The 12,874-nt window shown below is 42.5% G+C and overlaps 1 protein-coding gene across 10 annotated transcripts in view; it reads left to right on the top strand.

Annotated features, from left to right (window-relative positions):
* Positions 1-12,874, top strand: part of PCYT1B (phosphate cytidylyltransferase 1B, choline) — a 152,295-nt gene that overhangs the window by 45,086 nt on the left and 94,335 nt on the right. For 6 of the 10 annotated variants that reach the window (XM_070256822.1, XM_023633377.2, XM_014728794.3 and 3 more), the window contains exon 2: positions 5,446-5,545. The exons of 2 other annotated variants lie outside the window; for them this stretch is intronic. In XM_070256822.1, coding sequence (XP_070112923.1) covers positions 5,446-5,545 — 100 coding nt within the window. Of the gene's footprint in view, positions 1-4,642; positions 4,953-5,445; positions 5,546-12,874 lie in introns of those variants that run through there. 2 more of the 10 variants (XM_005614048.4, XM_070256821.1) reach the window with 1 other exon arrangement.

Raw genomic sequence — 12,874 nt, 5'->3', positions numbered from 1 at the left:
GTATCAGTCAAGGCCCTGTCCAGACACAGGCAGCTCACTCTAAAGGGGAAATATGAAGAAAGGTTAATAAAGGGGCTGTTTACAAAGGCGTGGGCAGGGTTTAAGGAATCCTCCAGGGATAGTATGCACCCTAGGCTAGAAACGTTGGGCATAAAAGGACAGGGGGAGAGTGGTTACCAGGACTTCACAGAGCGCTCTATAAAGAGAGCCCCTTGACAGGAGCTGTGGATTGTGGTAAAAGGACAGACCCAACATACTGCTTCCTAGCAGAGAGGAAGCCAGGGAGACAAATACCCTGAGCTCACTCTTGTCCTGCCCTCCGGTGTTGTGCATGCTTCCCGTGGACCCAACCCAACTGGAAGCAGGAAGGCAACGGAGCCCACTGGTGCAGTCCATACAGGAAGCCATGCAGAGAAGAGTAGAGAAGGGTAGGAAGACAGTGGATTCTGGAGAGGCAAAAGAAAGATATTAATCACATATGCATCATTTCGTTTACTCCTCACAACAGCTTCATGAGGTAGGTCACTTTATTATTCTCTTTTTATAGATGAGGATACTGAAGGTTAGAGAGGTTAAGAAGTAAAAACCAAATTTAAAGAATCAAATGGATGTTAAATAACGGAGCTAGGATTTGAACTCAGGCCTATCTGACTGAACCGCCCTATTGTTGTTAAGAATGGCTTAGCTTAAACAAGCAATTCTGTGGCTGACTGTCGCCATCAGCAGGACTGTGATAAGTTCTGATTGATTGATTAGCTTGCCGTCTGGTCCAGTTGCCATTCATTGATGCTCATTGCGTAAGTTCAGGTTCTACCGACCATGTTTTGCACTGAAGTAATGTTTGCACTGTATATTTTATCTAGTGCCTAATAGCTTTTTTTTTTAAAAAAAGTAAATATTTGACAAAGACCAATTGAATATATTCTGCAAATGAAATGCCCAAATATCTAACGTCTTGCCCTTTAGAAAGCCTGATGAGTACAACTTTGGTATGGTACTACAGTACAGTTTCCATAACCAGAACTTGTATGGCAAATAGGCAACATATTCTCATGCTATGACTGGGGATTCTGAAATCTTAAATTAGGTGGAAGGAAGTTTTATTGCATTCTTTCTCCAAGTCTGTGGTCTGGCAAGGCCCCTGCACATGTGAGGTCCAGGGCTCTGGGCCAGCGCTTCTTGACCCTTTAAAATCCTCTCTCTTCTACTAAACATAAAAATTTAATATGCCTCCCCAGCCATGAATTTGGAATGTATCTTACTTGGGGGGCAGAATCTATTCTCTGATGATCTCTCCAGTCCAGAGGCTTATTTTCTGTGATTTGTATGTTGAAAAGGTAGGGTTTTTTTTTCCCAGATATGAAGTTATTGAAAACTGAATATGCTTTTTCAAACTAATACCTCCACCGAGTCTAACAGGGCCACCCTTCACCTTTGAGGATTGCTGCCCCAGAGCCAATTATGTTCCTTTCTTCCTTATTTCTCTCCTCCATTTATACACCCTCCAGACATCTAGCATCATATGAAACACATAGCATGTGCTATAAACATTCAGCAATGCGATCTGGGTGGTGTGGAGTCTAAGCTGAGGCTTGCCAGTAACCATATGTAAGTCATCTGACCTACTACACTAAGTCTGGGTAAAAATATGGTCACAAAGTGCTTTTGTTTTTTCAATTAATTGTTTGCCCCCCCTTCTCTAATTATCAGGAAGTCCAGTGTCTCCTTTTTGAGGCCCTTCTATCCTAATCATCTAAGAATCCTGAGAGTTTCCTCAGTTCAAAGGGAGCCAAAAAGGTAACTGAGTCTGAAGGATCCACCACTGCTGTTGCTTCTTGCTACCACTTGGTGTCACTGTTGAGGACAGATCCTGTACAGTTCAGTGGAGACGGTAACTACCTCACAGAGTTGTGGACAAATTAAATAAGCTAATACATTTAAAGTGCTTAGTGTATAGATGGATACATGACACTATGTAGGCACTCAAAGATTTAGCTATTATGTTATGTTATTGGGCCTCAGTTTTATGTCTTATGTAGGGCATAGATTAGAGGATCTCTAGAACCATCCTAGCTCTGGCCAATGGTAAGGAATAGATGAGGGCTTGGGTCCCCTGCAGGCCAGTGTAGAGCCTAAAGGCCAGGTTGGCTCAGTCCCTGCCCCTAACTGCAGCCTCTGGCTATCTTACTCCCATTGTCCTCAAGTTGGTCTGCCCCTTATAGGTGGCGAAGACAAAACCTGAGTAGCATAGAATTCCTTGTAAATCAAATGATTTGTTCTGGCTCAGAGAAGAAGGAGTTCTGGGGTGTTGGACTGAAAAAATATTGCCTCAAGTCACAGGGCTGATTGGTGGTAGGCAGGCCTTAACCAAGGTCTTCCTGAATGCAGAGCTTGACTCTCAACCCCGGGGGTATTCTGCCTCACTTTGGAAGGCAGTGTTCTTGCAATGTTCACAGCAAGGCTATGGCTCATTTATTTTTGAGTTCTCCCCATTCCAAGCACAGTGCCTTGTACATAACAAGAAATACCCCTTCTCCATGTCAACTGCTGTTAAAGATGCTTACATGCTCACAAGCACACAAATGTACACATGTGCACACATGCACATACAAGCTCACTTATGAACTCCCTCTGCCTTTCATCTCTTCGTTTCTCCCTTTTTCTTCTAGGCCACAATAATTAAGAACAAAATGCACAATGCATATAAACCTTTTCTTCACCTTTGAGTAACTATCAATGCTTTATGACTTTCTCTGTTTCTGCTTTAATTACCAGATTTCACACCCTCTAGAATACACCTTTCTTGGAAAACAGCACCACCTTATCTCTTTAATAAATTTCTTGGCGAGCACATGAAAGATCCCCAAATAGTAATTTATTTAGATCATGTAAAAAAGATTCACTGTCCACATATATTAAAGCTTACTGAATCCTTACTATAAGCCAATCCCATTTGCCAATCCATATACTTTTTTGGATTATGTCCTGAAAATTCACTGATGAGTCAATTTGCTTGTTTCTATGGGGAACTACATTATCTATTATTATATCATAATATATAGTATATAGTATTATATATTATGATATATAACAATGAATACTAATAGCAGTAATAATAATTGCCACAATTTATTGAGTACCAGGTACTTTATATACATTATCTCTATTTTTTTACAACCCTGCAAGATAGGTACCCACTTTACAGATGAAACTGAGATTCAACTAAATTAAGGAACTCCCTTTTAAGAGCACACAAGGTCAAATACATTTTTTGCCCCAGTGACAGCTCCTACTAACGGTGCAATGACAGGCCACTTCTGACCTCCCTTGCCACTCCACTTCCCCTCACCAGCCACATCTGGTGGGCCCCAGGTGGGCTCCTGATTCAATGCAAGCCAATCCAATTCAATAGTTGTGGCCTAGTTTGAAAAGATGAGCTTGGCCAATCTGATTCTCCCTTAGGAATTTGAATTGGAAACATGGAAAGAAGCAGTAAGCTGGTAGGAGCAGGAGCTAAGGCTGAAAGGCTCAATCAAAAGTTGTTGAATGAGTGTTGGGAAGGGAGGCCGAGGAGGCCATGATAGGCCATATTCAAGCCGAAGTTTATGGGGGAGTAGCAAGCAAAGACTTTAATGTAGTGGAAGGATATAGGGTAAAGGGGGGTGGGACAGAAACAGTCACATGCAGAGAGCAGCCAGTTGGTGCAGGGCGCTCCGGGGTCAGGTGCTGCCCCTTTCTTCCTTTTGTCCTCACAGATTCTGTGCCAGGGTAGCCTTCGAATAATCTTTCGTCTCTTGAGCTAACTTTAGTGAGTATCAGTTCCTTTCAACCAGGAGAGTCAAATTAGAATACACAGCCTGTAAGTGCTGGAAAGGGGATTTGAACCCCAGTTTTGTGGCTGCAGAGCCTCTGCTCTTGTCGCTGCACCCTTTGCCATATTGCAAATGCTGCTCCTGCCCACCATGGCCCACAAGGTCACCTTAATGTATCTGAAAAAGAACCAACAAAGGACTCAAGTTTCCCGGATCCATGTCCCAAGTCTTGGTCTGCTTTCCAAGCCCTGAATGGGAAGGTAGGAGTTAAGAAAGTCTCAGGCAACTGGGAGGTCTCCAAACAATGCTGGGGCAGGACTCCAGCTTCCAGAGTGGGAGGTGCTACAATGGGCCGAGGCATGGGGGTGGGCTAAGGATTGCTTCTTGGAAGTGCAGAAGAGATGGGGGCTCTTCCAGGACGGGGACTGGTCTTATCCCTACTTCTATCCCCACTTCGAAGATAGTGTATGACATATATTCAAATCAGTGAGGGAATGAATAAATGAATGGCAGAACTGAGTCATAGGCCCTCCTCGAATGTATGGATCATTCTTCGGTTGGGTCTTCCCAAGTTAAGGAACACCTGTGTCTGTCTCTAAGAAACAATTCCTGTAACAATATGAGTAACGTTTACAGTGACTCGTCAACTTCAGCTTTAAAAATACCAAAGATGATATAGTGATGACCATGGTAATGACATAGTTCAAAGACTACAAATGGACGACTCTCGATTGCATTTGCCCTGTTTACAAAAATACCGCTTGCTTTTTTCTTCCTCTGTCTGGAGAGAGTGAGGTTTTCATTTTAAGAGGCTGACTAAAAAATGCAGAGCCACTTCCTGGGCAGCCTTCCAAGTGACTACATCTCTCTCATAGCGCTCCCCAGAGCCCCAGCCCAAGCTGCCTGGGGCGGGGCCTCCAGCCGTTGGTGGCTGTTGGAGCTGCCATAGAGCAGTTATCTGCAGCCCGCCAGAAATGCTGTGCTTTTAGGCCCTCCCAGGGCACAGAGAAGGGCTTTGGCCTTTGTACTGGAGAGACATCAGAGTTTGTGATTGGCCAGGCTGGCGTGTGTGAAATACAGGAGATGTCTGCCACACTTCTGAGTATGGCATTCCTTCCAGCCGAGTACCCCGGGGTGTGGGTAAGTCTAAATGATTGAAGTCTGCCCTCGTTGGTTGTGAAATGTTCAAAGCTGAGCATTGTGACTTTCTAGGGCATGACTTAGCATGTTTCTTAATCCTGCTAAGCCTCAGTTTCCTTTTCTGTGAAATAGAGATGGTATTATCCTGTGCTATAGAAGGATAGAATGGCTCTAGAAGGATAGAAGTATCTAGCGATCATAGGGTGTTGTGGGGCCTAAAAGAGATAACATATTCAGAGTACCTCACCTGGTACCTGGCATATAGTAGACACTGCAGAGCTCTGATTATTTCTGAAGCATCAGTCAAAAAAAGGTTTCAGTGACAATGTCCCTGCTTTTATTTCTAACAGTACAATATTTCTCTGAAAGACTCAGCGGATATATTCTACTTCTTAATCATACCTGTGTAGCCAACAGAAATAAAACTTCAGGGGAAGTTAGTGCCAAAGGCAAGTTTGTCAGACTATATTCCCTTTCTCTTTTTCCCTTCTAGACCCTGACTGCACCTGCCCCATTTGCAGATGAAACCAGCTGCCAGTGCCAAGCACCCCATGAAAAACTCACCATTGCTCAGGCCCGCTTAGGAACACCAGGTGAGGCTGTGCTTCTTGTTCTCCGAATGGGCCCTGTCCTGACAGCTACAGTAGCAGAAAGGCCCATCGTTACTTGAGCAGCACTCACTTTCAATGAGAGAGTTGAATTTAGAGATTATAGCACAGAGCAAGAAGGATAAATACCAACAGTGATAAACTAGATCAACCAAAGTTGCCCAGCAAAAGTAGCGGGATACGAGTCGGAGGCCCAGCTCTGCCATTTACTAGTTCTACAGCCTTGGGCAAGTCGTGAAAATGATCTGAATGTCTTTCCTCATATGCAAAACAGGGATGTCAATACCTGCTTCATGAGGTTTTTGTGACAACTAGATTCTGTTAGAAATACCAAAGCATTTTTTAAACTGTGAAGGCTTATACAAACCTAAGCTGCTATAATTATTACCATTCTTAGAAGTCTGTGTTTTTAAGTTTCTCTAATTGTGCCTTCTATTAAAGAGCCTGGGCTTGGGGCTGGCCCAGTGGCACAGCAGTTAAGTGTGCATGTTCTGCTTTGGCGGCCTGGGGTTCACCAGTTCAGATCCCAGGTGCGGACATGGCACTGCTTGGCATGCCATGCTGTGGTAGGCGTCCCACATAGAAAGTAGAGGAAGATGGGCACGAATGTCAGCTCAGGGCCAGTCTTCCTCAGCAAAAAGAGGAGGATTGGCAGCAGATGTTAGCTCAGGGCTAATCTTCCTCCAAAAAGAAAGAAAAAGATCCTGGGCTCTGCTCTAGGAGTGTGTTCCTTCATTCACTCCTTTAATGTATACCAGAGGATGGATAGGGAAGAGAGTTGAAAAGAACCATAAGGTACCATTTCTGTTTCTCAAGAGCTCTCCTTGAAATTAAAGAGATAAGACAACTAGATATGAAATAAAACCCACCAGTAGTAGGCACGCATGTGCTTAGGGGTTAAATCCTGCCACATAGATGATAACTGACAATTCTGAGAAAGGCAGATTCATTTGGCCTGGAGCAGTCAGGAAAGATCTGGTAGCAGACCTGGGCTGATCCTTCTGGGAGAAGTAAGATTTGGACTATGTAGGCAGAAAATGGAAGGGTATTCTGAACAATGGAACGAGAATAGTGAAGGCACAGAGAGAGACAGTTAATGAGTGGTGTTTCAGTTGATTGGGCTGGAGTCAAAAATAAGACTAGTTGAGCTGGTAAGCTTTGAGCCATTTAAGATGGCATAACTCAATGGTTTCCACTCACCATTGCAAAAAACACATCCCCGATTTAATACAATCCATGGGACAAAGGACAATTTGCTTAATAATAATAACAATGGATATTTATCAGGTGCTTACTATGTACTAAGTTCTTTATATGTATCATGTCATTTCACTGTCACAACTCCGTGTGGTTAGCACTTTTGGTATTTCATAGATGAGGAAATGAAGGTTTCTGAGAAGCTGTGACTCTGCACAAGGTCATTCAGCTCGGAAGGGCCAGTGGTTCTCATCCTAGAGCCGGCATCAGAATCCCCTGGAGGGCTGGGAAAACACAGATGGCTGGGGTGCCCCCCAGAGTTTCTGATTCGGTCCAACTGGGGCGGGGCTCACAAATTTGCATCTCTAAACATCACCTGGGAGTGATGCTGCTGCTGAGGGACCACAGTTTGAGAACCATTGGTAAGTGGTAAAGCTGGGATTTGATCCCAAGCCTGTTGCCGTTTGAGCTTGATCTCTCAACCATAACACTCGACTTCCTCTTCAAGAATAGCTTTCGAGAGACTGAAGTGAGGAGGAGAGTGGGCAAAGTTAGTAAGCTTTTTAGTGAGCTGCTTTTGAGAAAGGCAAGAAGAGGCTTGGGGAGGTAGTTGAGAGCAGCTCAACCAGTCGTCTCCAGACTGTGGTGTGCAAAGAATCACTTGGTAAGTTTGTTAAAGAAGGAGATTTCCTGCTCTCTCCCTTGCACCCGTAAATCCATGGTGGGGCCCAGGCGTTTGCATTTTTAACAAACAGTCCAGATAATTCTGAAGTTGGTGGTCTACAGTCCACACACTGAGAAATACTGGCCAGCAGTAAATCCAAATGATACAGTGAAAGTCCAGAGACAGATTGGACCTGAACTGAAGGGATGAGCTGCAGGCCCAAGCAGAAAAGGGTGCTACTTTTCTTGGGAAGTAGAACTTACTCTCCATCTGCTAGGTGCTACGCCCCGTACTCCATCGTGTTTAGTCTTTGCAAAAACTGTGGGAGAGGGGTATTATTGTCATTTCTACAGATAAGGCAAGTGAGACTTGGAGAGCTGAAAAGTAACTTTTCAAGTGTCCTAGCTGACTGAGTAGAGCTAGGATTCGACCCCAAGTCTCTTTTCCCTCAAACTCCTGCTTGGTCCACCACAGCGGGCTGCCCTGTGGAGCACGGGCCACAACAGACCGTGGAGTTAAGTGGAAACCTGCTCAGGCTTTGAACTGGAGGGTGGAAGGTATGTGAACAAGACAGACAGACAGTAGCTGTGATCTTCTGTAGTGGCAGAACTGTCTGCCATCTTCACTGCTGTTTCACCAGCGCCTAGAGAAGTACTCGTCAAGTATTGTATGCTCAGTAAATGTTTCATGAATGAATGAATGAATGGTTGAATTAACGAATGACTGAAAGTTTGGGACAAGAGAAGGAGCTTGTCCTCTGGAAATAGAATCAGAGAGAGTTTGGTCTGATGCTTTGAGCTGGCGTCAAGCTAATTGGGTGAGATTGGGCACCTGTACATTGTCTGACCACCAAGCAGTTTAAACCCCGAAAGTCAAGCTAGAATAAGATGGTGGTGCATTTTGAAATAGCTGTGTGGTGGGCTCTGTGGAACATGGGTTACTGCGGGAGTGAGATAGAACAAAGGTGAACTCCTGGACTTAGAGGAGAAATGCTCCCCTCTCGTCTCAGGTGATGACACTGGGAAGTTATCCAAGAGCATTTGTGATGTTCATGGGCACCTGGCCTGGGGAACTTCTGTTAGAAATTCCTTTATTTAGAACTTCTAACATCAGTATTAAAATATGACAAGAAGTTAGTTCTTTGCTTACCCAGAAGGCACATTTAGTCTTAGAGCATGCTCTGATAACCATTATTTTATTAGAGCGGTGGTCCTCAAACCTCAGTGTGCTTAGAATCTCCTGAAGGTTGTTAAAATAGACTGCTGGGCTCCACCCCCAGAGTTTCTGCTTCTGTGGGTCTGAGGTGGGGCTCGAGAATTTGCATCTCTAACAAGTTCCTAGGTGATGCTGATGCTGTTGCTGCTTGTCCTGGGACCACACTGCAAGAACCACTGCTTAAGGGTAACCCTCGGCAGTGGTTGCAGGGAGTGACGGGGAGATTATTCAAATATGGTTGTCGGAGCATTGTACTGTTAGAAAAGCTCAGAGAATTTTTTAATATCTTGCTATTTGACTACTGTTTAAGAAAACAAAAGCATCATTAATTTTTTGAAGTGTTTGGTAACTTCCAAGTGTAGTAAGCAGTTCATTTTTGTGGCACTGTCTTCAGCACTCCATCAAAAAGACAAAACAGACTCGTATCTGGGGTTTATAATGCGCTTCAAGATTATAGTTATAACTGAAGTCTTTTACTGTCTCCTTCACTAGCCCTGTTTTATGACTTAATACAATTGCCTACACTAGGTTTCACAGTCTTAGGTCTGCCCAAACAAGGCCTGGGGTATAAATTCTAAAACAGGTCATGACAAACTCTGCTCATAGCTCTTAGCTCCTGGACCTCGTCTGTGAAGTCACAAGGGTGATGAAACCTCAAGAGAAAGAATACAGTAGAGCAATCAGGATCAGCATCTTTGATCTTAACTCAACTAGTCCAGCTATGGAGCTATGAGCCTACAAGGTTTAGTATGTATCCTGAGGCAAAGAGAATCATTCCTCTATCTGGAGATAAAGAAAAGTCCAAGTGACAGTTTCATAGGTTCTTTTTCATTAAAGCTGATTTTTTTCTTAAAAAGAAACTCACTTCTGATTTCTTATTTTCCTCAAAAAGGGATTTGTATTATTTTGTTTCCACAGTGGATAGAGTTTTCCAAATTCGTTTTTCAAGAGCCACCTTGATGAATTTTGTTTTGTTTTGTTTTTTGAGGAAGATTAGGCCTGAGCTAACATCTGCTGCCAATCCTCCTCTTTTTTGCTGAGGAAGACTGGCCCTGAGCTAACATCCATGCCCATCTTCCTCTACTTTATATGTGGGACGCCTACCACAGTATGGCATGCCAAGTGGTGCCATGTCTGCGCCTGGGATCTGAACTGGCAAACAACAGGCCACCGAAGCAGAATGTGTGAACTTAACCGCTGCACCTCCGGGCTGGCCCCCAAATTTTGTTTTATTTGTGTGCCATCTGTACTAAAATTTACTTAATTTTTCTTTAAATGCACTCTCTTTTTTTTTAAAAAAACAGTTTTTTATTGTGGTAAAATACACTTAACATAAAGTTTACCATCTTAACCATTTTTAAGTGTACAATTCAGCAGTTTAAAATACATTCACACTGTTGTGCAACTGTCACCACCATCCATCCCCATAACTCTTTTCATCTTGTGGAATTGAAACTCCGTCCCCCTTAAACAGTAACTGCCCATTCTCCCCTCCCCCAGCCCCTGGCAACCTCCATTCTACTTTCTGGCTCTATGATTTTGACTGCTCTACATACCTCATGTAAGTGGAACCACACAGTATTTGTCTTTTTGTGACTGCCTTATTTCACTTAGCATCATGTCCTCAAGGTTCATCCATGTTGTAGCACGTGTCAGAATTTCCTTCCTTCTTAAGGCTGAATAATATTCCATTGTAGGTATGATACTGGCCCTGGTATCGGTTTCCCTACATTAAACCCCGCATATATGGGGTAAAACAAAGCACTCTTTCCCTGCTTACTCCCTGGCTCCCGAATCCACTATCTGCCATGGAGACAAATGGCCAAGGACAACCACCTGGATTCGTTCTCCTCCCCCTCCTTTCTGCAAGTAGTCTCAAGGCCAAACACAGGCTGGTGGAAAAATTGACCAGCAAGGCCATATGCTCCCCCTCCCCTACCTAAAACCTCAAATAAAAACCCTTCCTTTTATCTTTTCAGGGAGTTTGGGATTTCAGCATTTAGCTGCCCTCTCTCCTTGCTCAGCGCTGTACAATAATAAAATTTCTGCTTTCTTCCACTAAACTTGGTGTCAGCGATTGGCTAAATGTACTCTTTTTTTAACCTAAATTTAATGTATTTAAAAAGCAAACATCAATCATCATTTATTGAAAATACTACTGCTGGTTAGAAGAAGAAGGAAATTATAAAGTTTGTATAAAGCTATGTGAACTTTATAGAATATGTAACTGTTAGATTCTAAAAGGTTAATTTTTATGCCACAATTTTTGCAAATCAATTGTACACAAAAACAATACTAGTTACTATAATTACTGGGCATTTAGTACTAGTCTCTCTCTCTCTCTCTTTTTAAAAAATCCATATTGGCATGTAGTTTTCTAGAGGGCACCACGAGTTAGAAGAAGGGGCAATGATTTGCACTAGAATTTCATCATGGGTTGGTTGTATGACATTGGGTAATCTGCTTAACTTTGCTGAGCTTCCATTTGCCCCTCTATGAAATGAGGATAGTAAGTCCGCTCTCCCATACCTACCTCGCAGAGTTGATACAAAGATTAAGTGAAATATACGTGCTTTGCAAATTGTATGTACTTTTAAGGCATTGTTTAAATGTAGGTTTTTAATAACCATAATCAAAAAGGAATAATCACCGTTTGGTTGTTGCCTGAATCTGAAGCAATACCCAGAAACGCCATAACACACCCCGCAAAAAAATGAATTCAGATGTGATACAATTGGTGATTGCCTCCTGTCTGGCCATATGGAAGGTGTATGTTTAACTTTTTAACCAACTACCAAAGTGCTTTCCAAAGAGATTGTACCATTTTATTTATTATTATTATTATTTTTTTTTTGCAGGGAAAGATTCGCCCTGAACTGACATCTGTTACCAGTCTTCCTCTTTTTTTTTCCCTCTCCAACGCCCCAGTGCATGGTTTTACATCCTAGTTGTAAGTTCTTCTATGTGAGCTACCGCCAAAGCGTGGCAACTGACAGGTGGTGTGATTCCATGACCGGGAAACGAACCCGGGCCGCTGAAGCAGTGAGCGCACCAAACATTAAGCACTAGGCCATCAGGGCTGGCTCCAGATTGTACCATTTTACATTTCCACTGGCAGTGTATGAGTGTTCCAGTTGCTCTCTGTCCTCACCAACAGTTGGTATGGTCAGTATATTTTTAAAAATTTTTAGCCATTCTAATGGGTGTGAAGTGATTTCTCCTTGCTTTAATTTGTATTTCCCTAAAGACTAATGATATTGAGGATCTTTTCATGTGCTCATTTGCCATCCATATATTTATTTTCTTTGGTGAAGTGTCTGTTCAATTTTTTTGCCCTTTTTAAAAATGAGTTGTTTGTCTTATTCAGTTTTGAGTGTTCTTTATATATTCTAGATATAAGTCTTACATCAGATATATATATTTTACAAATATTTTCTCCTTGTCTATGACTTGACTTTCATTTTTGTAAAAATGTCCTTTGAAGAGAGAAAGTTTTTATTTATTAAAAAAAATCTTTTTTCAAAAGTTGTAAATAAGGTCCAGTTTATCGAGTTTTTGGTTTTCTTGGGGCTGGCCCAGTGGCGCAGTAGTTAAGTTTGTGTGCTTGGCTTTGGTGGCCCAGGGTTCACCAGTTTGAGTCCTGGGCATGGACCTATGCACCACTTATCAAGCCATGCTGTGGTAGGTGTCCGCATATACAGTAGAGGAAGATGGGCACAGATGTTAGCCCAGGGCCAATCTTCCTCAGCAAAAAGAGGAGGATTGGTGGCGGATGTTATCTCAGGGCTAATCATCCTCAAAAAAAAAGAAGAAAAAAAAGGTTTTGGTTTTCTAGTGTGTCCTTTTTGGGTCTTGTTAAAGAAATTTTTGCCAAACCCAAAGTCACTAAGATTTTTCCCTGTTTTTGTCTAGAAGTTGTATATTTTTAGCTCTTACATTTAGGTCTATGATCCATTTTGAGTTAATTTGTGTATATGGCGTGAGATGTGAGGTAAGCATAGCACCCTTCACCGTTTCATTTACTTATAAGTGCTGAATAACTTATAAAAATTTGATGCAAGATCCAGGAAGTTAAAATAATCAAATTTTCCCCACAGTACTGTACCGTGGTCATTATTTGTATCCATGATCCTCAAGCAAATATTGAATATCATTTTGGTGTTATGTGTAGTTTGTTATATTTAAATTGTTTGAAACATGGCAATCAACGTATGGCATACGGACATGCATTTTATCAG

The sequence above is a fragment of the Equus caballus genome, chromosome X (assembly GCF_041296265.1).
Source record: "Equus caballus isolate H_3958 breed thoroughbred chromosome X, TB-T2T, whole genome shotgun sequence".
NCBI classification, from domain to species: Eukaryota; Metazoa; Chordata; class Mammalia; order Perissodactyla; family Equidae; genus Equus; species Equus caballus.
The sequence above is the reverse complement of the archived record's forward strand: the minus strand, read 5'-3'. Positions and strand labels throughout refer to the sequence as shown.